Below are 25,573 nucleotides of genomic sequence, written 5' to 3' on the forward strand. Positions count from 1 at the left end.
TGTAGGCCTACCATCATGCCAGTGACCTTTATGGTGTTCTGTTAGCATGCATCAACCATTCTCAGGTAATGCATATACAGACATATGGGAAGCCATTTAGAATAAACAGATACAAATATCCTCATGTTCAAAAAGGTGGTGTTGGCATGATGACAAGAAACATATAATTACATTAATATTTCTCACCAACAAAATCTGGTTGTGATCTGAGCTTCATAATCAATTTTAATAGGCCCAGAAGAAGAGCAGACTCTAATTTATGTGATTTGAAACACAACAAACCAAGAGAACTATGCATATCTTTTATGTTCCAATTTTTGATATTTGCTAGTTCATAGCATAAAAAAGTGCGGAATGAATTTACTATAAACAGGACATACAAAGTTTTTTTAGTTCATACCGACTCAAGTCAAGCTTCCTTTTGCAAATAGCAAAGTCCAACTCTGGAGATTATATGATTATATCATGGCAATTTTTCAAAATCACCAAATCTGGAGAGCTCCTTAGTCATTAACCTGATGTAAAATTTCCTCCCCGTAATTCTCTAGTAGGGCAGAGAACAACAGCTGGTACACCATTCTTTAACCCTGGCTAATAACAGTAAGAAAAACTTAAACTAATGCAAAGAAAAAGACTGACAAGATGGTAGTCCATGTATAATAATGATACCTTAATCTTCATGAGCATTGGACATAAAAACGCCAATGTCTTGCCAGAACCAGTTGGTGCACATGCAAAGCAGTCCCTCTTCTGAAATATGTAAACCATGATATGTTAGTCCTGAACTATTCAGATAATGATAATATTGTAACAGCATACAGAAATTAGTTCAGCAGTAAAAGAGAAAATTTTCTAAAGTTAAATAAAAGATAGACAGAGAGAGAGATTGAGGGAAGGAAAGAGAGAAGCAAAATTTAGGGCATACAGAAAGGAGTACTGGAATAGCCTGCCTCTGAATAGGTGTAGGCTCTTGAAAACCAAGTTCAGAAAAGTTACGCAAAGTATATGGTTTGCAGTTATACCTGCACACAAAATCAAAAATTCAAGAACTTAGCAATTCGGCAAGAAAACTGCAACTGTATAAAAGGATGAACTAAAAAAGAAACATGCTGGAAATGTGATTTGTTCTATTTGACAACATATAGTCACAAAATAAAAAATTCAAGAACTTAGCAATTCGGCAAGAAACCTGCAACTGTATAAAAGGATGAACTAGAAAAGAAACATGCTGGAAATGTGATTTGTTCTATTTGACAACATATAGCCACATAATTATTACTATGAAGTAGTACATTTCAGTGCTATAGGTACCCATATGTAAGGAATTTACAAGAGCACAAGATACCAAAGACAGAGAAGAGGCCAGAAAATCCCCAAAACAATGAAAAATGACAGTATGATATAGCAAGTCCTTGTTATAGATATTATATTGTTCTTATTTATTATTCCTTACAATATTACTTCTATAGGTACAGAAACATCTTGGATAAATGCATCAATTATGGAACCCTGTGCAATAAACTGGAAGAAAATAAAATGTCAAAATACTGATGATGCAAAAATGAAGAAAAAACATTATTGATTTTGTTTGATAAACCATCTAACATGATGACAGTCATTCAGCCTCAACTCTGGAGGTTACCTAAATGAAGAATCAATCTCTGTCGTCAACTAGCAATAGTGATTAGCAGCATATGAAACGACATTGACTGTTTTCTTTGCTTTTTTTGACAGAACTATTAAAGGTAAAACTAAGAACCATCATGTCTCTTTCTTTTGTTTCAAGCTAATAAGATAAAAATTCTACAGTAAGGATGTGAGGATTAAACATCTGAAGACATTGTTCAGTATATTGGTTCAATGGCAGCAAATATTTTATGCAGTAACTGATGGTCATGATAGTCTATGATCATCATGTCTTTAATCCTAAAGCTTAAATAAAGGCAGGACAAAAAGATAATGGTTGTGAACCTCCTTAATCAAAGAACAAACAGGAAATGTCGCTGCTGCCTGCATTGCACAAATATAGGACACCACATAGCTTGCCACATGCGATCAGCTCAAGGTCTGAACATGTATTATGATATTGAGATAATATAAACTAAGGATTTGAATTCAGCCAGTAACATGTGCATACTGGCTGGGCTGCTCAGGTGCATGAGTGCATACAGAATATGCTATGCACTGATGCCACTACATAGGCCAGCATGAGAACGTTCAGCATGTACCATCAAAAAATTTGTGCCAAAAGCCAAGCAACAGTGTGCTGCAAGTTGATCTCTAAACAAGGATTCTCCATATATGGGATCTCACCTTGAGCTTAGCTCTCCAAAACTCTCAAGCGGGGGAGGAACAACATGTCTTGAAATGTGAATTCCATACTTCTTACGCAGAATAGAAGCTTTCTGAAGCAAGAAACAAAAATTTTAAGGTATGGAAACAAAAAAGAATCATTCAACAAAAAAAAAACAAAATTAGACCAAAACCACCTCAATCTCCTTTTCCACATCCTTCTTCATCTCAGCAGAAGTAACCTCCAAAGCATTTCTTTCTAGAATAGAGGACAAAGACTCGGAACTCTTGAACACACTGAACCCCTCCACTGCATCTCATACACCAAATCCCAAACAAGATTATGACATGTAAACGAAGCTCGCATCACACAAAAGGTGTGTGTAGGTAAGCCAGAGATGCAACCAGAAGAGTCCTTATCCTTGCGCTTCCGCTTCTTCTCCTTCTTGTTCGCCTTCACCTTTGGCAAGGCATCCGGCGCTGCATCCGCTATGCCCTCAAGATCATCCGGTTCTTTCTTCGGCTGCTGCAACAAAGAACAAAGATTCAAGGATTAAAGTCAATCCAAAACAGGGAATTGGTTCACAGACCAGCACAAAATCGGTTGTCATGGTTGTCCAAGTATCTTATTGTTAGGACTCTAGCTTGGAGAGTCCTAATTGAGAGGGACATTCATGTAAAAATGTTAGGACTCTAGCTAGGAGAGTCCTAATTGAGAGGGACATTCTGTTAGGACTCTAGCTAGGAGAGTCCTAATTGTGAGGGGCATTCATGTAGGAAGTTTTTTCTTAGAGAAGAATTAGGAGATGTAAGGGAATAGGAGTCTTGAGTAGGAGTCCTATTAGGAGTTGGTTAGAAGTAAGAGTCTTAAGTAGGAGTCCTATTAGGAGTTAGGGTTTAGAAGCCCTATAAATAGCCATGTATTCCTTCTCTTTTCATAAGCAATAGATGAATCTTTTCTGCAGCCTTTGAGCAGCACTTGGAGGGAGGAACCCCTATAGAGTTCCAAGGAGGCCGATCCCCTAAAGAGATCAACCCCAAGTTTAGAATCTGCAAGGGTTCTAACACCTGGTATCAGAGCAGCGTTCTTGGCGTCTCGCTGCCCTTTCACAGCCATCCATCAACCCTCCACAACCATCCAAAGCAATTCCAACAATTGCTTAAAAGATCGTCACCGAATTCCGCCACCATCTCCACCACCACGGATCATCCTTTGATCTCCCCGTGAATTGCAACAGGTTCTGGTTTCCTACCTTACTGCTGCTGCAATTTAGTTATCCATATTCGAAAATCCAAAAAAAAAAAAAAAAAAAATCGTTCCTATGTTGCTGCATAAACTTTTCGTCACAAAGTTTTCATCTCTACGACGAAAGATACATTGCAGAATTCCAGCCGCATAGCACCATCTGTTTGATCTTGCTACTGTGCTTTTTCTATCCAAATTTCTACGAAATTTTTATGACATCTTTGACACTTCTTAACAGTAGATTTCCCTTTGGTTTCATCAAAAAATTCTCAATATAAACTACTGATCTTTTATGTCCAATCTGCTGCACTTGAATTGCAGAATTCAAGCCGCATAGCACCATCAGTTTGATCTTGCTACTGTGCTTTTTCTATCCAAATTTCTACGAAATTTTTATGACATCTTTGACACTTCCTAACAGTAGATTTCCCTTTGGTTTCATCGAAAAATTCTCAATATAAACTACTGATCTTTTATGTCCAATCTGCTGCACTTGAAAATCTATGCTGCAGAAAATTTCAACTGCATATCGTTGCCTTAACCCATCTATTTGCAATATTTTTTGAATGAAATTTCTTATAGACTTCATATATCATCTTGGCTTCCATCTAAGATTGATCTATTAAGAAATTCATCTCTAAAAACGATTTTATGTTGCTGCAAATTTTCATCGTAACCCGCTGAAATTTTTTGACGATAATTCTGCAATTGCAACTTGCACCAATTTCTTTGCTGTTATACTGTCGAAATTTTCTTGATTAAATTAGATATCCTTGCTGTCATATAAACTGTGATTTTGCTATCAATTCCCTCCTCAATTCTCTCACGTTTTTGGTGGAAATTACGTCGAGAAACCGTTGTTTCTTCGACGACAATTCTACTCTTACAAGACAGCACATACTTGCTGCAACTTCCACGGATTTCTGTCAAACCTTTGCTACCATCTACCACAGATCCAAAACTTTCATCCACAGTCCTAAAACTCTACCAAACCACACCCTCAAACTGCACCCAAAACAGCCACAAAACAAGCCTAAACCGTAGCCTACATCCACCAATCCACCAACACTTTCGACCATCACTTCTCTCAACCTATACATGCCTTTAACCCAACAGCAAAAGAGAGATCTTAACATCATTGATTTGGGGCCATATACTATGGCATCTAAGGAGGCAATCAATGCTAAATTCGAAGCCTTGGAGGCGCGAATGGAGGATAAGATTCGGACGCTCTTTACCGAACTCAGATTGGGCCGACCACTAAGCCCGAAGAAATCATATCAAGGAGAGAGCTTTGCCCAATCACACCAAGCCCGAAGAGATGACTTCCAAGAGAGGGGAAGCTCTATGACCAACCCCAACTATCCATGCATGAGAGTGGACTTCCCTAGATGGGAAGAAGGAGACCCGATTGGTTGGATTTCGCATGCGGAGCGATATTTTCGGTACCACAAAACCGCGGATGTATCTATGGTGAAAATTGCAGCTATACATCTTGAAGGGGATGCTATTCAGTGGTTTGACTGGTTTGAACATACTTATGGAGTCCTTTCATGGCGACAATTCAAAGAAGAACTGCTGATTCGCTTCAGACCAACCGATTACGAGAATATTGACGAACAACTAGCAAAGATCCGACAAACCTCCACCATTCAGGAGTACCAAACCAGGTTTGAAAGGTTATCTAATCAAAATCATGATTGGTCTCAAAAACAGCTATTGAGGACCTTCATTGAGGGCTTGAAGCCGGAGATCCGAGGAGAAGTTAAAGCGCGACAACCGTACACGCTTATGGCAGCCATCTCTTTCGCACGACATCAAGAGGAGCAATTGAACCATGAAGCTCGGAGGACTAGGGTCACTCCTCAACCAGTAATATTGAAGCCCTCAGCCCCCCCTACTGTCGACCAAGTCCCTGCACCAAAGAGGTTAACAGGAGAAGAGCTTCGGGAGCGATATGCGAAGGGGTTATGTTGGCATTGTGACGAGCCGTGGAGCCGTAAGCATCGCTGTAGTAAAGGAGGACTTCTTATGATTGAACCGATAGAAGAAGAGGTCATTGAACATCCAAAAGAGAGCTTTGAACATGAAGAAGAAGATGCAGAAGAAGAGCCACAACCGACCGAAGTTACGGTACATACACTAGCTAGCTACTCAAACCCGCAAACGATGAAAATTGGAGGCCTTCTCAAACAACAACCAATCACTGTTCTCATCGACACGGGCAGTACTACTAACTTCCTAAATAGTAAGCTTGCTGTTCGGATATCATTACCTATCGAGAATCGCTGCAGGTTTGATGTTAAGGTCGCCGACGGACGGATTTTGAATTGTGATCATAGGCGCTTGCAGGAGAAACTATTGCTGCAGGACCAAGAGATAATTGCAGATTTCTTCCTTCTCCCTCTTAACAATCATGAGGCCATGCTCAGAATTAAATGGTTGACGACATTAGGTGATATTTCCTGGAATTTTATGAAACTAATTATGAAATTTTACAGTAAGGAGAAACAGGTGACATTGCACGGGAAACGTAGGGGCGACATAACAACGATTTGCACACAACAAATGGAGAATGTTTTGCATAAAGCATGCAGCGGCTTTTTGGTACAACTTGAGCAGCAAACTAAGGGAGAGCCAACAGAATTTGAAGATCCAAATCTACTTCCTTTGCTTGCTGAATTTTCAAATATATTTGACGAACCGCGCAACCTACCTCTTACCTGTCGGCATGATCATTGTATAATGATTCTTCCAGGCAAATTTTCAGCAAATGCTCAGCCATATCAGTATCCACATCTCCAGAAGGATGAAATAGAAAGGGTTATAAAAGAGATACTCGAAACTGGAGTTATTCGGCCAAGTTGCAACCTCTACTCTTCGCCGGTGCTACTTGTACGCAAGAAGGACGGAACAAGGCGAATATGTGTTGATTACCAAGCTCTCAATGGCATAATCATCAAGGACAAATACTTTATTCCAATAGTAGATGAATTGCTAGATGAAAGGGAGCACAAATCTTTACAAAGCTGGACCTTTGATCCGGGTATCATCAAATACGAGCATGCGAAGAAGACATACGGAAAACCACCTTTTGAACACACAACAACCACGAATTTTTGCTTTCTTCAACAAAAGGTGGAATATCTTGGGCATATCATAACAGAGGAAGGTGTGGCAGTGGACCCCTTCAAAATTGGAGCAATGCAAAACTGGCCGACCTCGAGAAACATAAAATTGCTACATGGCTTTCTGGGTTTAACAGGCTACTACCGCAAGTTCGTGAAAAACTATGGAAAGATCAGTGCATCACTTACTTCCTTACTAGAAAAAGATGTCTTCCAATGGTTGGACAGAGCCTCCGCTGCCTTCGACAAACTTAAGGCAGCCATGACGACGACGCCGGTGCTAACACTACCAGATTTCAACCGACCCTTCATTATTGAGGCCGACACATCTGGAGTCAGAATTGGAGCCATTCTCATGCAAGATGGTCGACCACTCGCATACACTAGCAAGGCATTATCTCCCTCCGATCAAAATATGTCAACATATGATAAGGAGATGCTCGCCATTGTGCGCGCAGCAACGAGGTGGAGATTGTACTTGATCAGGCGATACTTTCAAATCAAGACCGACCATAAAAGCCTAAAATATCTCTTGGAGCAGAAGATATCTTCCCCTGAACAGCAAAAATGGGTAACAAAACTTCTTGGATTTGATTTTGAAATAACTTACAAAAAGGGGAAAGAGAATGTTCTTGCAGATGCGCTTTCGCAGCTACCCGAGCAAGTTGAAGTTTCGACCGTTTCACTTCCGACCAGCGACTTCCTTGAGGATATTAAGATGGAATGGCAGGAAGATTCAGATACTAGTAAGATTATAAAAAAATTGGAGGAAGCACCAAGCCCCATGGCTCATTACAATTGGGATTCAAAAGAATTACACTATAAGGGACGCATTGTGCTTGTGACAAATTCTACTTGCATCTTCAATAGCAGATTTTGGACAAAGTTATTCTATATGCAGGGTACTAAATTGAAAAGGAGTACGACATATCACCCACAAACCAACAGCCAACCGGAAGTTTTAAACAGGTGCTTGGAGACAGCGCAAAGCCACCCACCAAATATGACTACCCAAAGAGAACTCCAGACCCAGCCAAGTGCCATTATTGATCGACGGATCGTGACTCGACGATGACGACCCACTAATGAAGTGCTAATACAGTGGGCGAACCTACCAAAAGAAGATGCCACTTGGGAGAACTATGACGACTTGAAGATCAAATTCCCAGAATTAATGAATCATCAGCCTCGAGGACAAGGCTGATTTGAAGAGGGCGGGTCTGTTAGGACTCTAGCTTGGAGAGTCCTAATTGAGAGGGACATTCATGTAAAAATGTTAGGACTCTAGCTAGGAGAGTCCTAATTGAGAGGGACATTCTGTTAGGACTCTAGCTAGGAGAGTCCTAATTGTGAGGGGCATTCATGTAGGAAGTTTTTTCTTAGAGAAGAATTAGGAGATGTAAGGGAATAGGAGTCTTGAGTAGGAGTCCTATTAGGAGTTGGTTAGAAGTAAGAGTCTTAAGTAGGAGTCCTATTAGGAGTTAGGGTTTAGAAGCCCTATAAATAGCCATGTATTCCTTCTCTTTTCATAAGCAATAGATGAATCTTTTCTGCAGCCTTTGAGCAGCACTTGGAGGGAGGAACCCCTATAGAGTTCCAAGGAGGCCGATCCCCTAAAGAGATCAACCCCAAGTTTAGAATCTGCAAGGGTTCTAACACTTATATTGCCAACTAAAAGGGCTCTTTAGCAGATGTATAATAGTCTATGTAAAATAGAGTAGAAAGACATCTGTAAACCAAAGAAGAAGGTAGGAACAACATGTCATACCATAGAAGAGGCTTAGGAACATCATGGTCTTGCATAATTACCAAAATTAAAGTTATGGCTTTTGTTCTGACAACAAATAGTGAGAAAATGTCTTCAGCTAGTGAAGGTGAAACAAAGGTAGAGGAATGCTGATGGACAGTACTTCAGCAACTGCAGTGCTTGTAATTTAAAGTTTCAGTAATGCTTGTGAAAGGTCTAAGAAGAGTAAACACACAAAAAACCAAGAACCAATAAATTTCATTACCTTCCTCCATGCATAGCCTCTGTTGGTTTTCTTTTGAGCTTTGTCAACATAATAAAGATGGACCTTGGAAAAAACTAATATGCATGTTTCTAATTGAGGAAAAATTTAAATCCATGAATGCAAATTAGTAATTGCAAAGATAAGTCTAGTCTGTACAGAACAGGAAAGCAAGTGTATTCATGATATCAATGTAATCAACATCTACGGAAACAGGAAAGCCCTCTACAACTAATTGATCTAGATTCAATATGCTTGAGTAAAGGCAAATTCACTTTATTCTTCTTCAAGTAATCTCCTGAATAAGACCCAAATAATATTTATTGTTTTTCTCCTTCCCTAAGGTAACATTTTCAGCCTTTTCTTTTGGTACATTTCATAAACAATTTAGGAAAAAAAAGTTGTGTTGTGCTTATATATTCTGAAGGACAATTTATTAACTTGATATCAGTGGGCATAATGAAAAGCAAACTCAATTAGATTGTCTAAATATTTAAATCATCATGATATATTACCCAAAAGTAGGATGAATATGCAATGTCTTGAATAAGATTATCAAATAAGTAAATGATGACTCCCAAACAAACTAGGTGATGACTACCAAACAAACCAGCCGATTGCAATATTCCAAATACCAATAGGCATTGGCGGGCTCCCAATATCTGAGACACCACATTTGACAACGATCAAAGTTGCAACCACTTGAATTGTAATTTTGTATTGTGCCAATATTTCGAGCTTTGCTCAGTACGGTATGATATAGGTGTACTGAGCGATACACCAGGGTGTACTGTTCGATATATATATATATATATATATATATATATATATATATATATATATATATATATATATATATATATATATACACATAAAAAAATAAAAATCAATATATAAAATATTAAAAAATAAAAAAGGAGGCATAAGCTGCCTCAGCAATGTCGCCTCCTTTTCTTCTCCTTATGTTAGACGAGGAGAAGAACGCGATCTTCTCCTCATATGTAGCGTTTGGCGAAGATGTTGAAGGCAGCAGATGTCTTCGGCCATCGATGAAAAATGCGACGAAGGTTGTAGGCAAGTTTCGCTGTACCGTACCGGCGTTTTGACCCGGGCTCGGTACGATATGGTACCAGTGTACCGGGCGGTACGCCCTGGTGTACCGAATATTTTTTTTATTTTTTTTTTCATACTGTAGCAGTGCTACAGTATAGTACTGTAGCACTGTAGCGGTATCGGGGGGTCCGTCTACCGGTAACCTGTCGGACCGGTACGTACCCCTCGGTACGGGCAATACGCTTCAGTACAGCAGACCTCGGTTGCAGGTGCCTTCGGCCTTCGGCAAAGAATGCGACGAAGAAGCTGACCGCCGCCTCTCCGCTATTGATAAGACCCTAAAGTTTAATCATAGAAGAAAGGGGAGAAAAGGGGATGATCACTTCGACGGGATCAGCCTCTTTAATCATTTCGAGGGGATCGACCTCCTAGGTTTTGTCAAAAGACTGGAATTATATTTCATTGAGTGCTGAAAAGAAACAGATACATCCAAGGTTGCTCCTTCTTCAACAACTCAGTCAGTGGAGTTGCGCGCTTCGAATACCCAGCTATGAAGCGAGCTTTGAAAATAGTTCGAAGGTGCTCGACATGCTCCTCGAGCGTTTGGCTGTAGGCGACGATATCGTCCAAGTAGACGACCAGAAACTTATCAAAATACTCTTTGAATAGTTGGTTCATAAGAGTGCAGAATATGACCAGAGCATTGGTTAAGCTGAAACGCATCACTTAGAACTCAAACGCTCCAGACTTGGTCACGCAAGTAGTCTTCACTTCGTCGCCTTCAGCAATGCGCACCTGCCAGTACCCCGACCGAAGGTCAAGTTTGGAGAAATACTTTGCTGGTCGAACAAGTCTGCAATGAGTGGGATGGGATACTGGTTCTTCATCGTCACCTTATTGAGGGCTCGACAGTCGACGCATAGTCGGAGGTTCCCATCTTGTTTCTTTTAGAAGAGAACTGGAGCTCCGAATGATGCTTCAGAACTGCGGATGAGACCACCGCTTAGCAGTTCATCTAACTACTTTTTGAGCTCTTCCAACTCTGCAGAGGACATGCGGTAGGGTGGTCTCGCTGGAAGCTTCACTCCCGGTACCAGCTCGATATGATGATCCACGCCCTTGCGTAGTGGTAGAGTTTTCGGCAACTTGAGTGGCATAATATCTGTGAACTCCTTCAAAACGTTTGCCACCATAGTAGATTCATGAACGACCTCACCGTAGAGGGGCTCTAGCTTCACAACAGCCACGAATGTTGATTCGACTTTTCATACCCCTTTCTTCAATTATAATGCCGATATTTGTTGGGGGTCCTTGGTTACTCTTCAAGAGACGAGAACCACACAGGGGTCGTTACCTCCCATCATACATAGGGAGTTTAGGAACAACATTAGCACCAACTTCATCGCATGCATGAACTCCATTTCGAGAATCACTTGAAAGTCGTCCAATGACACCGCTATCATGTTTGTGCTCCCGCTCCATGTTTCTATCGTGATGGGGACCTCCCTTTGCTAGCTCGACGATCCACTTGGCCTCCAAGTTCACTGCCTTCATCCGACTTGGGTTCTTCTCCAAGATTAGCCCAAGTCGCTTTGCTTTTTGGTTGGAAATAAAGTTGTGGATAGCGCCTGTGTCCACCATTGACCATTGAGCTTAATGTCCACGTACATCAGCTTGCTACTCCCTGCTTTCAATGGCTTTGCCTTAATGTTCTCCCCCATTTGACCCCACAATGCATTCAACAAATGTATTGCTTCTATTCAGGGACCTTGCGACTCCTCATCGTCGCTATTGGATTCTAAACTACTTGAACTGAAGGCGATGGCCTCGCCTTTTAGAAGGTAGAACGAACAGTTGCAAGTCCACAAATAAATGCTCACCGGGTGCCGTGCACGAAGGAAAGTTCCTGTCAAGTTAACGTATGAACTTGTGAAGATTGTTCAACGACCGACATTATACCGAAGCCCCATCCCCCATGGTGTCACCCGGGCGGTTCCAAGGTGCTGAAATGACTGACGTTTTGCGTTCAGTTGCGGTCTACAGAAAACAGGCTGCGGCACGCAAAAATGGAGTCATTTTGGGGCAATTTGGCCCAACGCAACGAGAGATCACACTGTACCGCTGCAACCTGTTCGAACATGGATTTTTACAAACAAAAACACACAAAACCAAGGCAAAACATGCAAAAGCGAACCGATTCGTTGAACGAAGTTGTTACGGGTGCGCGACGATCGTTCATGATAGTATGATCGGTACACTGGTACGGATCGAAAGTGTAAACCTTATTCTAGCCAAAAACTATATTACCTCAAAAATACATTTACCTAACTGTTTTCTCTATTTATTCTTAATTGATCTTTGACTAAAAACAAAGGGCTATAGAATTCATTTATATCTCACAAGCAACAAATTAACAATTGAAACACCCTCACTAATAAAAGATAAGCTCCAAGCCATTTGTAGAAATGGGTTGAATTACCTTCGCAAGGCTGAAACAAGTATATTTGCCCCCTCTTTCAAGTTCATTATTAGACATGAAAAGGAAATAAAAACATCAGAAAAAAAGGGAAAAGATACAAATAACACTGTTTAGTAGTTAAATAGCACTGTATGTCATGTCAATAAAAGAAAATTTTATCACAAGAATAAAAACATGCAAAGGATTTAAGTCAAAAACACAAATAAGAAGGTCCCAATACACTACAGAAAATAAATAATACATTCTTTGGAAACAAAAAATTGTGAACATCTATACTTACAGGAGACTGAAGGTAATTTACTAAAAGGTCCGGACCTGCATAATAGACTAGAGAAAGTAGTTTCTGAGCATGTGACAAAGCAATTGTCTCATCACTTGCAAGAACCACACATGGAAGTGCTTTGATGAGGATGCCAATAAGTTGAAAAAGTAAGATTCACTGCAGCAGCACAAAAATTATCTATTTTCTTAACTAACAAATAAGAGAATAACCCTTGTAAATATATCAGAAATTTCATTTTTGGTTATAAATTTCTCACCCAAAACAAATAAAGATTCAAGGGATTACTGAGCTACCATGGACACAACATCTGCATCGTCACAAACCAGCACACACACACTCCTGCAATTATTATATACAAGAAAAGGAATTAGCAATAAAACTCAACCCAAACTACCATGACAACAGGAGACAAACCTGCACATACTATTATTCTAATGCTCCTGTCAACTAAACTATAAAATGAAATTATGAACCATAAAAGTTAACATGATTGCACGTAAGTTTAATGGCAGTGCTAATATAATGCAGGATTAGCATAACAAAGTTAAGAGTTGATTGCACATAAGTTTAATGGCAATGCTAATATAATGCAGGAGTGGCAAACAAAGACAAAGATCTAAGAGAAGTATAGAACAGGATCATCAAAAAAATTGTTAAAATTGAACCACCGAATTTTACTTGTTATCACTATTAACAACAATATAATTCATGACATTGCACAGTTTAAGCATTCATAAAATAGCCACAAAAGAAAGGACAGCAGTTAGATTTTAAAATAATCAAACTAGCCAATTAATAATATATATATAAGAATTAAAAGTCAATACTGAACCAAGTCATAATAAGAAAAGTTTTAGTTGAGAGAAACCATATTGCCTCTGCTCCATAATAATAGATCACACACAACTGAACCTAACACAGTATACTCACCAAAAGCATTAATTTGCTTCTTTGCAAAGTGCATCTACAATTCAACAGAAGCCCCTGTATGCCATCTACAAGTGTTTTTCTGACCTTTTCTACAGAATGAATACAAAGCTGAAAATGACAATGAACCACTTTATTGTCACAGATGAGAGGATTAATAATGGATCCCATTACCAACGAAACTTCGAAGAAAACAACAAAATAAACAAATAATAGGGAGGATGATAATACATACATGTGGAAATGCAGCAGACATTAATTTATCAACATTAGAAGAAGTTTCATCAATCCACTCCTTCAAATGATGTACGAATAAAGTTCTTTTGCCATTGCCATGATCAACTATCTTTTGTTTATGATCATCGTTAATAGCTTGATTAAACGAATCTCCAATCATATTTAGTGACTGAACATGACCATTTAAAGGTAAACTACGAAGAGCCTCTACGACAAATTAGGTAGATTTATTTTCCATGGGTGAAAGTGATCCAATATCATTTACAGGCATCTCAACGGAGAGAAGATTTGACTTTTCGTCTAAAACAATAATCAAGAGCTCAGTCAAACCACAAATAGCCTGCTCGATGGCAACACAGCTTCCAGCAGCACGACTAATAATAGTTGTAATTTATTTAATTAGATATATCTATGTTTCAAGAATTACATGTGAATTTCTATAATGTAATTAGCCTTAAATTTAAAATCATGAATTTAAAATTTTAATTAATGGATTTGAGTTATTCTTTAATAATTTTAAATATTGAAATCTAATTTGATAAGAGGAGTCTAATCGGGGTTTGACTTGAGTCAAGTTGATCTATCAGACCAGATCGACTAAGCCCATGTGGTCAAGTACGACCTAGCCCATGTGACTAGGCATGACTCAGCCTATGTGGCCAGGTAGGAGCCAGCCTATATGACAAGGTACGATCCATTCCATGTGGCCATGTATGACCCAGCCCATATAGCAAGGTACGACCTAGCCCATATGGCCAGGCATGGGCCAGCTCATGCGGCTAAGTACGACCCAGTCCATGTGGTCAGATATGACCCCAACTCATGAGTTTGGGTACGATTAACTCGTGAGCCAAGCATGGCCTAGTTTAGTGGCAAGGGTCAGCACAACTTATAAGTGAGGCTTAGCCTAGTGCATGAAGTTAAACTTGCCTAGCTATGCGATTGACATTAGACACATCGTCGCTCCTCTATCTAGCCCGTTGTACCTCAACTCAACCTATTACTTGGAATAGACATGTGTAGCGCATGTGACCCATCCAAGACTCAGGTGGGTTGGTTCGGTTTGGGATAACACTATACGACATAGTCCAATTTTCTCTCCCTTTATTAGTTTGAGCTTGTTTAATTAACTAAATTAGACAGGTTTGATCGGTTAAAGCTGGTTTAGGGTGATTCCAGATTAACTTAACTAGTTCAAACCTACTTGACCTAATCGAGATCAATCAAATCTAAATTAGACCAGTCTAGGGTGATTCCAGACCGGTTCTATAAGAATTTAAGGTTGGTTCTGTTAGGTCATAATTGAGTTAAGTTTGGTTTAAGTCAATTGAGCTTCCAATTAGGGTTTTAGTTGATTGAGGTCTATTGAGAGATTGATGTTTCATGCTTTTATGATTTGATGAATTTAAAGGTTTTATCTGAAGATGTCATTTGAAAATGATTATTAGTTTTTTACGTTTCTTAAGTTTATGATATTGAAATGATTGTTATCATGTAGTAGATGTGGTTAGACTAGTAGTTCACATTAGAAGTATAACCTATGAAAGAGCTGTCGGCCCATCACAGTGCGGAGCCACCAATGAACATAGTCTAATAGATTATACATCAAGTATGTTTTCTCATTTAATCATATTGATTTCTTGATGCATGCATAAGTGAATAGATGAGTATAAATGAATGATCATGGATGTTTATGTATCCCTGCCTAGGACAGGTATGGCGATTCCCTTCGGGGATTAGCGGGCCGTCAGACGTGATGGTTAGACGGTTCCTCCATCCGCCGTTGAGAGGAAAGTGTCCCCACTTGGGCGGGTGAGGGATACCAATCCATCCGCTGTTAGGAGTGCGATAAGTATTATCTCTATCCGCTGTTGGGAGGAATTCATCCCGTGGAATATGCCACTCCATCTGTTGTCGGGAGAGTGCACTATCGGGTGTAATGTACGCCTTTGTTATCTAGTTATTATATATGTGTTACATGTAGCTCATGCATGATTTTGTTTATTATGTGCGAGTGAACAAAAGTATCGTGGCTGATGAGTCAGCACGGTTAGGTCCGCAAGTCGATGTCTGGAGCTTCTTGCGGGGTGAGTAGGATGATGAGGTGGCCGCGCCCTCGGGAAGGAATGTTGGCCGACGTTGGTCGGGATCCGGGCCGGCTCACTGCTCTCCTTTGTGCAATGGAAGGTATCTCCTGGGTCGAGACGCTCGCCGCTCCGGGGTGGCCGTTTCGGAGCAACTCGGACATGAATCGGGCTAGCAGAGTCGGTTGGGCCCTCGTGAGAGGATGTTGATCAGCGTTTCTAAGTTTGCCGACCCGGGCACCGTTTGTGGTGGGATTCGTCTCTCCGACTCCGGGATGAATGGCAGCGCGTCCTCGTGTATTGGATGGCAATTCCCGGGTTGAGGCACTCGCCGTTCGGGGGTGTCCGCCTTCCTGCAAAATGGCCTTCGTCAGGTGTTTCCCGACTTTGGCCCCTCCGACGAGCAAGTCAGTGGAGTATTTGATATCGAGTTTCTTTTTTTCCACTCTGGCCGGGCGTCGGCCAGGGGTTTATATACAATTGTGTGAGGATTGGTTGCGCCTCAGTTCGGTGTGACTATTGACCCTTGTGAGATGGGACGACTTTTCTAACGAGCTGGCGTCGTTGGGGATGCCTGAGTGGCATCAGACAGCACCACCCCGAGCCCTCGAGATAGTCGTGTCGCATAGTGTCTCGATACAGAACCTGGCTTGACGTGTGTCACGGGGTTCTGATGGCGTGCGGCGTCGGATTCTGATATTAGTTGGGACGTGGCGTGTGACGTCGGTGTTGACTCATCTGGGGGCCAAAATATACCTTATCACTTCTCCCCCCTCTCCCCCCCCCCCCCCCCCCCCTCTCCAAGGCATGCCGTTGGGTCCCTAATAGGCCGGGAGGCATGCTTGGGGCTGAAGGACGCAATTGTGCTGGTTGCCCGTGCGAGGAAGCCGGATTGATTCGTCGGGGGGCGATTTTAGAGGGGCGATGCCCCGTGATTTGGATAGGATTAATCCTGCTGATCGAACGGTGGGGGCCTGATGAGGCGATAACTAAACGTCGAAATCGGCCAGATAAGACCTGCGGAGCGAACCCGACGTGTCTCACTCGGGGCGAATCAGAGTCGACATGAAGCGACTTGGATAATGGGTTAGGCCGGTGATTCGGGCACTAGATCGACCGAGATGTGACTCGGGCATAAGATGGGCCGCGAGGTGTAGCTCCGGGCGATGGATCGGGCCTGTGGGTCGAGTGATCGAATCTGGTTCTGGTTCCGGTGCTGACGGGTCGCAAGTTGGGAGCGATCGAGAGCGACCCGGGCAGGAAACAAACCTGGGGACTGAGTGGGTGAGCTCGGCTACGGATTGAATCTAGGGACCGAGTGAGTAATCTCGGCTCCGAATTGAACCTGAGGATCGAGTGGGTGAGCTCGACTACGGAAAATCTGGAGACCGAGTGAGTAAGCTCGGCTCCGAATCGAATCTGGGGACCGAGTGAGTAGGCTTGGCTTCGGATGGAATCTGGGGATCGAGTGAGTAAGCTCGGCTCCAAATCGAATCCGGGGATCGAGTGAGTGAGCTCGGCTCCGGATTGAATCGGGGGACCGAGTAAGCTCGGCTTCGAATTGAATTTGGGGACCGAGTGAGTAAGCTCGGCTTCGAATTGAATTTGGGGACCGAGTGAGTAAGCTCGGCTCCGAATTGAATCCGGGGACCGATTCATACCTGAATGTTGAATGTCGTAGCGTCACGTGGCGGGTCGGGTGGAGCATCACGAGGCCTGACGGGAAACTTCGTTTTGAACGGCCTTTCGGCGGGGGGTCTCGGGTGATCGGACGCTTCTGGCGGGAGCTCCGAGGCGAGCGAATCTGGCGGATCCGAGGGGTTACGATGGGTCTTTAATGCCTCGACTGTTCCTCTCCTTGGGAAGCCCTAATCGCCGCCCCGCCGTGGGTTACTCGCCTTTTATAATCCCCATTCAGGGCGGTTGCCATCACCTTCGCCATCAGTCTTTCGTCCCGCACTTCAACTCTTTCTTGCAACTCCACTGTCCTCCTTCCTTCAATCCCTCGCCCCGGTCCCCGGGCTTCTTCCTTGCAACTCTGACGTCGGGATGTCTCCGTCTTCGTCTTTATTTTCGTCTTTGTCTTTGTTTTCGTCCTCTTCTCCCTCTCCTTCTCCTTCTCCTTCCCCCTCTGCAAATTCCCGGGCTGAGGTAGTGAGCGTGTCTTCGGGTAGCGCTTCCTCGGAGGCCTCAGAGTGTTCAGTCGCGCTTGAGGCCCTTAAGTCATGGCACGACGTGGACTAGGTGGTGACCGAGGACCTTTTGAAAGTGCTCCGGGATCGCTACCGCATCCTGGAGTGTTACGGCCTGCACACCCCTTGGCCTGGGCAGCGGTCGTACGACCGGTTTCCCGATGGATTCGGGTTAACCGTGGGGGCACTCGAGGCGACACTACGGTTCCCGATGCACCCTGTTATTAGGGACTGTCCTCACTTTTGGAGGATCTCCCCCTCCCAGGTGTCGCCAAACTCCTAGCGCTACTTGGTGGCTTTCATCTGGGAGTGTCGGGGGGCTGGGATCGAACTGTCCCGACCCCTCTTTCTAGCTTACTTCCGCTTGGTCAAGGGACCAGGTGGGTATTACTAGACCGCCCATAGCGGTTTCAAGATCAGTGGTGCACCCTCCAACAACAAAGGTTGGAAGAGGCGTTTCTTCTATATTAGTTGTGATCAAGAGTGGGGCTTCAGCACTGGGTGGGCTTTTCGGACCATCGATAACGCCCCCCCATTGCCTTCTGCTGGAGACGCAGCGATCGTGGATCGTCTTAAGGGTATCCTGTCCTCTTCTCAAGCAATTAAGGAAAAGACCGAGGAGTGGATGATCGCCCGAGGCTACTGCCCAAGGGGAGGGCTCGGGGAGTGTGAATGGGAAAGGGTCGACCGGGTCGTCCGGCAACGACCCTTCCAAGAGGGCGCCGACGTGCCCCTTGCCGGTACGGGAACTGTGCCGCATCTATTTCGGGGCCGAGGGTGGGTAGTACCAAGCCCAGCGTATGACCGATCTTCCGGCCGGGGAGCCCGAGGCCCCCTACGCCGCTTGGTGGCCGACTCTTAAGGCCGACAACCGTCTCTGGGGCAATGGCCTAACCGCTCAAGAGTTCGTCCGAGGGACGTTGCACCCAGGCCTGTCCAAGGACCTCTACAGCTCCACTTCTGAAGTGCTAGTAGGGCGGGCGGCCAAGTCGCTCGTTTGGGTAAGTAATGGCTTCCTTCCCCTACCCGATCCCCTCTTTCTTGGGTGCTGACATCGATCCTCATGCAGAGCCAACACTACGGTATGGCATCGCTGACCAGATGCTGGAGGGAAGGGTCCAAGGAGGTCGAGCCCCCTTTGGGCAAAGGGCCAGGCCACGTCCATCGGAGTAAGGGGAACGATTGGTTGGTGCGATAGTCGGGTGTGTTGCTGGCATTGTGGGCACTGCTGCACGTATGACATGGCGTCCTGGCGCATGGTTGGCCAGTAGTATCCTTGCCGAAGGGTTTTGAAACCCAAAGTTCATCTAGGTATGATATCATCGGCCCGCGTGTTCTGCGCCCGAGGTATTCTGGTGACTGAAAGGCAGTTTAATCGGTGGGCGAGTCGCTTTGCCTCCAATAGGTATGATATCATCGTTGGGTCTCGGGCTTCGTAGCTTCCATTGACGTGTCCCGTTACCAGTTGGGAGTCGCTGAAGATTTCAAGGTCGCCTACATCCATCTCCAAAGCGAAGCGTAGGCCGTGGAGCAGCGCTTCGTACTCGACCTCATTGTTAGTGGCCCGGAATTGCAATTGGAGTGACCTCTTGTAGGTTTCTCCCAACGGGTCTTTGAGGATAAGCCCGACCCCGGCCGCTTCGGAAGTGGATGAGCCATCTACATGCAGGGTCCACGTGTTCCGATTGTTCTCCCGCCCCACAGCATGGTCCTATGGTAGGTGGAAACCACCATCATTATCTTGTTGAGCGTTGGGCGGCCGAGGATGACGTTGTAGGCTGAGGATAGATCGACTACCATGAAGGTGGTCATTATCGTCTTCGCCCTCGGCTCCTCCCCAATGGTGACGGGGCAGACCGTGGTCCCGAGCGGGGAGACGGAATCCCCTGTGAATCCTGTGAGGGCTGACGTCATAGGGGTAAGGTCTCCCTCGATCAAGCTAAGCTTCTTGAAGGCGTTGAAGTAAAGAACGTCGACGGAGCTCCCGGTGTCAACCATCACCCTCTTAACTCGGGCATTGGCGATCTGGATGGAGATCACCAGAGCGTCGTCATGGTGGGAGCACTCGGCCTCCCCGGCCCCGAAGGTGATTTCAAGCTCAAGATCGGGCCAGGGACGTTTCTATACAGTGCTGCGGGCGTAGGCCTTTTTCGCCGCAGAGCTACTGCCACCGGCCGTTGGTCCCCCGGAGATGACGTCGATTTGTCTCTCGACGGGTCCCTTGGGGTGTGGAGTCGCCTCCGGGGATTTGAGGTAACGTCCGAGGTGACCTCTCCGGATCAACGCCTCTATTTGATTCTGGAGGTCATGGCAGTCCTCCGTGTCATGACCGTAGTCCCGATGGAACCTATAATATTTAGACCGATCTTTGTGAGTGGCCTTCATAAGACGAGGTTGTTGCAAGAGACATGTCTCCTTGATTTGGAGGAAGATCTCGGTGCGAGACGTATTTAGGGGGAGAGGTGAGGGCCTCGGGAGCGGTAGCTCTTGCCGGCCGAGCCCACGGCGGGGTATCGCCGAGGCTGATGAGGTTGTTCCTCAGGACAGTTCCACCCTTGGCCTATTGCCTTTCATTAACATCCCCGCCACCAGCGCCTCGACGGCGACGTACTGGTTCGCATTGTAGCATTTCGGAAATGGTCGCTAGCGGCTTCTCGATCAGTGACCAGAAGAACCTCGAACGCTTAAAACCCATCAGAAAGGCCTGCAAGATTAGAGAGGGGTGAACGTCTGGAAACCCCTGGATCTCAGTGGAAAATCATACCACGAACTGAGAGAGCGACTCGTCTTCGAGGGCCTTGTGGTGAGCCTTGGGGGTGACAATCCCGGGTCTTTGAACAGACGCCAGTAGATATCCAGTGTCGAAGCCGGGATCCCCTCGTCTCCGGGGGCGGGGAGGGCTTGACTTTCTAGCTTGACGGAAGGTAGGCCGGTCGGTGGTTCTCTCCTAGGGAGAACTCCTGTTAGCTGCTCCTACGACATAGCCCTTCCTCTAGCGCCAAAATCTTAGTGAACAAAAGTACCGTGGCTGATGAGTCATCACGGTTAGGTCCGCGAGTCGATGTCGGGAGCTTATTGCGGGGTGAGTAGGATGATGAGGTGGCCACGCCCTCGAGAAGGAATGTTGGCCGACGTTGGCGAGATCCGGGCCGACTCATTGCTCTCCTTTGTGCGATGGAAGGTATCTCCTGGGTCGAGACGCTCGCCGCTCGGGGGTGGTCGTTTCGGAGAAACTCGGACATGAGTCAGGCTGGCGGAGTCGGTTAGACCCTCGTGAGAGTTTGTTGATCAGCGTTTCTAAGTTTGCCGACCCGGGCGCCGTTTGTGGTGGGATGCGTCTCTCTGACTCGGGGATGAATGGCAGCGCATCCTCGTGTACTGGATTGCAATTCCCAGGTTGAGACGCTCGCCGTTCGGGGGTGTCCGCCTTCCTGCAAAATGGCCTTCGTTGAGTGCTTCCCGACTTTGGCCCCTCCGACGAGCAAGTCAATTGAGTATTTGATATCGAGTTTTTTTCTCCCCTTTGGCCAGGCATCGACCAGGGATTTATATACTATTGTGTGAGGATTGGTTGCGCCTCAGTTCCGTGTGGCTGTTGACCCTTGTGGGATGGGACGGCTTTTCTAACGAGCTGGCGTATGGGGGGATGCTTGAGCGACGTTAGACAGCACCGCCCCAAGCCCTCGGGATTATCGTGTCGCATAGTGTCTCAGTACGAAACCTGGCTTGACGTGCGTCATAGGGTTCTGATGGCGTGTGGCGTCGGAGTCTGATATTGGTTGGGACATGGCGTGTGACTTCAGTGATGACTCATCTGGGGGCCAAAATATGCCTTATCATTATGTAAGAAATTATCATCATTTTTCTTATGCATAAGTTTTAGGATGAATCGATATATTATAATTACTCATTGAATTATTGAGATTTGTTTATATTTCATGAATATTGAAGATTATTTTTATGATTTTTCGAAAATTCCTTCCAGCTGATATTTTTTATCGTATATTTTTTTTCAAAATAATCTACTACTTTATAATAAATCTGAAGCTTGATCGAAAGAGACTTATGACCCTACTATGAAAATGTGGTCCTTTTTCTAGTTAATAGAATATTTACTATTATAAAGATAATGATTTGAATTCAGGGATAAAGGGAAAAAAGAGAGTTTGTTATGTAAATTATGGTTAATAAAATACTGATTAATTATTCTTTTTATAAAATCAGAACGTGAAAATTATTGTTCCATAACGAGAATATGTGGAACAGTTAGTAACACCATGAAAACACAAGATGGAAATGAAATTTTTATGGAAAAGGTTAGTAACATCTATAATGGCTGGGCATATCTTTTTAAACATATATAGGTTAATGTCCAACCTTTTCCATAAAAATTTCATTTCCATCTTGTGTTTTCATGGTGTTTGTATCACAGCCCTTCTCATCAATAACTACTATAAAAATATTCAAATGTTTTCCTTTAATACTACATACCAGCCCCTATGATAAACATCTGTTTGTCAAAAGAAAATATACATGAACATTACCTTTTGATGTTTAAAGCAATTGAAACTATAATAATAAAAAATATACTATGCTTATCTTTAACAAAATAGGATCCTCAACTGAGCAGAAAAATATATAACTGTCCCTTTACCTCTCTTCCTTCTCTTTTGCACTCACCTTTGTTTTCTCTTCACTTGCATCAACATGCCCCTATTATTTTCCCCTCTTCATCCATATCTCATCCTCTCACGTGTAGGTTTGTTCTCATGCTCTTTTGTTGCATAGTGAGAGGCTACTTGTGGTAATCTGTGGGTGTCAGATAGTGCACAACTATACATGAGCTTCAATACAGTGTTTGTCATGTGTAACTTAACTTAATTTTCCATATAGTCACTGTCATAAACTTTGAGCTGGTGCATAAGTCCTATATATACATCCTTTTTAAGTATACAAATTTTCATCAGAAAATACACACAATTTATACATTTAGTACAGATCATAGATTTGTACAACCATTCTGACTTGAAAATCCATGAGCAAGTCCAGGTTTTTTGAAGCCTAAAAATAGAGGATCCTAAAACCACAAAGAGAGATGCCCAAACAACCAAGGAGAAAAACCACAAAGGTATGTGCCACTCATGCACATGAATAAACAATCACAAAGACTAATATACCACAGTACTATTACAAGCTCCAGTTAGAGCTCCAAGCATGCCCCACTGCATATCTTCAAACATAAATTCAAAGGTAAATCCAAGCAAGTTAATTTGTGGCACAATCTCAGGGAAGGCTCCTACTACAATGACATGCTAAAGGCCAAGTCAAAAGCACTTTTCTAAATGTTTCTCACTTCTACTTGCCACCACTCATTATTTTAAGGAGGCCCTTCATCCATCATTATCAAAGCCATTAGAGTCAATAACTAATTTACTTCGTCTTTCAAAGTATCTTCCTCTCACTATCATGTTTCTAGCGGCAATACTTCTATAAGTTTCTACCTGTCAAAGTATTTAGATTAAGAAAATATGATTTGGTGGATAAGAGAATTTTCAAAAGTTTTCTGTCTGTTTTTGAACCTTTATGTTGCAAACCTGATTATGACTGAAATGTATTGTCTGCATTTACATATTACTCAAGCCTAATTGATTACAGACCTCATATATCAGACAACAATACGCTTATTCACTGTCCATTTTTATAGTTGTCAAATTGATATATATCTTAGATTTCATTTATTCCATGACAATTAAACCGTCTATAATACAGCCAGAAAATGATTCACTCGCCAGGAAGGGTTTCAAAATACATAGTGCTACTGATTTAAAAGAGAATAAGAGAGTATGCTTATATCCTCTAGACGTCCGAGATCTGCGGCACGAGATCCCAATATATAAATAATCTAAAAACCCACAAAGTGAAACATTCTATTTTGCAACCTTGTGAGATATTTTTCGTACCTCTGACCTGAGAATAATTTACTCGTTGCCGCCGCTTCTTTACTCTGCAGAATAACATTCAAAATAACATCAACATACAACAATACCAATTATAAGTGATAACATTCAAGCAGCCAAAAAAGACATACTGCTATACGCTCCTTAGCTTCTGCAAGCATTATTAGGTCTCTTATGCTAATCTGTCTCGGGTCAATCTCATCTTCAGGTGTTTGCAGTAAAACTTTGTTCACTAAACATTTCAAAGATAATGAATTATCGACTGAAGTTCATTCAGTTTCTTCCAACAGGTGCAGCATGAGTTTATGATAACATTACGTAAGACTGCAAGTTCATTTACCTTGCCTTCTCCTTCGCCTTGTGGCATGAGGAAACTTCTTTTTAGGTGAATTCTCTACAACAGAATCAGGTTTTTCAAAGGCTTTCTTACGCTTCGGAGTGGGTTTTTCGATTTCATTTGTCTGCCTCTTTGACTTTCTCTTGGTCCTCTTTGGCCTAGGCATATCTTCATCCCTATGACAATCATCACTTTGGCTGTTATCCATCTGAGAGACATTAAAGTTGTCAATATCACGTTCATCATTGCTTCCAACTTCAATTTGGTCAGTACTGCACTTGGCTATCCTCTTTCTCAGTTTCCTACATGGTTTATGAGCATCATCATCTTCATCATTTTCTGAAGTAGGCCTTCCTTCATGGATCCGCTGCTTAAGTTTTTGAACAATTTGGGATTGGGACTCGGTATGAATATCCTCCAAACCCTTTGGAAGTCTGATTTCTTCTCTATTCTGGGAATAAAGGTGACATACCTCATAAGATGTGATCAAATAAAAATTACCTTACATAATCAATCTAGGATAAGAGATACTACCAATTACTTGAGAGTAAGTTTAAATGTCATTGGCAACAACTTAAGGTTAGAAGTCTCAGTAAAATCTGTTTGCACTAAGGCCAAGTCATCAAGGAACAAATGAGTCAATGTCAGTGTCTGATTTAACAGAAGCATGATCCTCTAAGAAGTCTGTCTTTACAGTTGAAGGATCCTTATCAAAAGCGACAGTGTCGATAACACTATTACAAACAGCAGAACCAGTGCTTGTGATGTCTCTTAATCCAAGTCTGGGCATCAGATGAAATTAACCAGCAGATTGAATTCTATGATTCAACAGAAGTGTAAAGAAAAAAAGAGAAAATTCAATACAGACCAGAAAGTAGCAAAATTTGAACAATAATCCCACTTCAAGGAGGATTGCTACATACAAAGTTGTGGCTGGCTTGGAAGAAAATTAGTATTGAAAGTTTCAGCCTGAATTCCCTAATGCATCATAATAGCAAACAGAATATCCATATAACAAGTTCTGCTGAATAGCAACAAGTATTGATATTCAACGATTTGATTTTCTCATTTAAGTATAAAATTTCCGGAAAGGAAAAGTAAAACATTTTTAAAATAAAGAAAGGTAATCAAATACGAATAACCAGATGCAATTTCACATCCTCTGTGCAGATAGCTTTGCATGATGAAACTTCCAAGGAGATATGCCCTTTTTCTAATGAAAAGTTTCGACATTATAGATAATGGGGTACTTGCATAGGAGACTATATTTATTCTCGAAAGTATTTTTCTAGCGGACTGAGATGGACAATAAAGAAAAATCTCTCACTGATGGGGATAAAAAGAGGAAT

General features: G+C 42.9%; 2 protein-coding genes across 4 annotated transcripts; both read right to left on the reverse strand.

Moving 5' to 3' along the window:
- Positions 1-126: 126 nt before the first annotated feature.
- LOC135599198 (DEAD-box ATP-dependent RNA helicase 57-like) lies at positions 127-12,641 on the reverse strand. Its single transcript, XM_065094057.1, has 7 exons — positions 12,488-12,641; positions 2,698-2,818; positions 2,490-2,602; positions 2,314-2,405; positions 926-1,022; positions 670-750; positions 127-591 (listed from the first exon to the last, which is right to left on the reverse strand). The coding sequence occupies exons 3-7, from the start codon at positions 2,517-2,519 to the stop codon at positions 511-513; spliced, it is 381 nt and encodes a 126-aa protein (XP_064950129.1). The 5' UTR covers positions 2,520-2,602; positions 2,698-2,818; positions 12,488-12,641; the 3' UTR covers positions 127-510.
- Positions 12,642-13,095: 454 nt separating this feature from the next.
- Positions 13,096-25,211, reverse strand: LOC135599197 (uncharacterized). 3 transcript variants are annotated; one of them, XM_065094054.1, is made up of 4 exons: positions 24,228-25,211; positions 24,019-24,119; positions 23,891-23,934; positions 13,096-13,528 (listed from the first exon to the last, which is right to left on the reverse strand). In XM_065094054.1, exons 1-4 carry the CDS (start codon positions 24,430-24,432, stop codon positions 13,510-13,512), a joined length of 369 nt encoding a protein of 122 aa, XP_064950126.1. In that variant the 5' UTR covers positions 24,433-25,211; the 3' UTR covers positions 13,096-13,509. The 3 variants fall into 3 exon arrangements, with proteins under 3 accessions (XP_064950126.1, XP_064950128.1, XP_064950127.1); XM_065094056.1 differs by lacking the exon at positions 13,096-13,528 and adding an exon at positions 22,357-22,381 and having other exon boundaries at positions 24,228-25,210; XM_065094055.1 differs by lacking the exon at positions 13,096-13,528 and adding an exon at positions 22,360-22,440 and having other exon boundaries at positions 24,228-25,210.
- Between the last annotated feature and the right edge of the window lie 362 nt (positions 25,212-25,573).

This window comes from Musa acuminata, chromosome BXJ2-1 (assembly GCF_036884655.1).
Source record: "Musa acuminata AAA Group cultivar baxijiao chromosome BXJ2-1, Cavendish_Baxijiao_AAA, whole genome shotgun sequence".
Lineage (NCBI taxonomy): Eukaryota > Viridiplantae > Streptophyta > Magnoliopsida > Zingiberales > Musaceae > Musa > Musa acuminata.

Bases quoted from the DNA above. Each gene is read 5' to 3' on its own strand.
- LOC135599198 (XM_065094057.1), bottom strand. From the start codon at position 2,519: ATGAAGAAGGATGTGGAAAAGGAGATTGAG. The intron at 1,023-2,313 runs GTGAGATCCCAT...TTTTGTGTGCAG, and splicing joins TTTGGAGAGCTAAGCTCAAG to GTATAACTGCAAACCATATA. The intron at 751-925 runs GTATGCCCTAAA...TACATATTTCAG, and splicing joins CTATTCCAGTACTCCTTTCT to AAGAGGGACTGCTTTGCATG.
- LOC135599197 (XM_065094054.1), bottom strand. From the start codon at position 24,432: ATGGATAACAGCCAAAGTGATGATTGTCATAGGGATGAAGATATGCCT. The intron at 24,120-24,227 runs GTAAATGAACTT...TGAAATGTTTAG, and splicing joins AAGGCGAAGGAGAAGGCAAG to TGAACAAAGTTTTACTGCAA. The intron at 23,935-24,018 runs GTATGTCTTTTT...GTTATTCTGCAG, and splicing joins AAGCTAAGGAGCGTATAGCA to AGTAAAGAAGCGGCGGCAAC.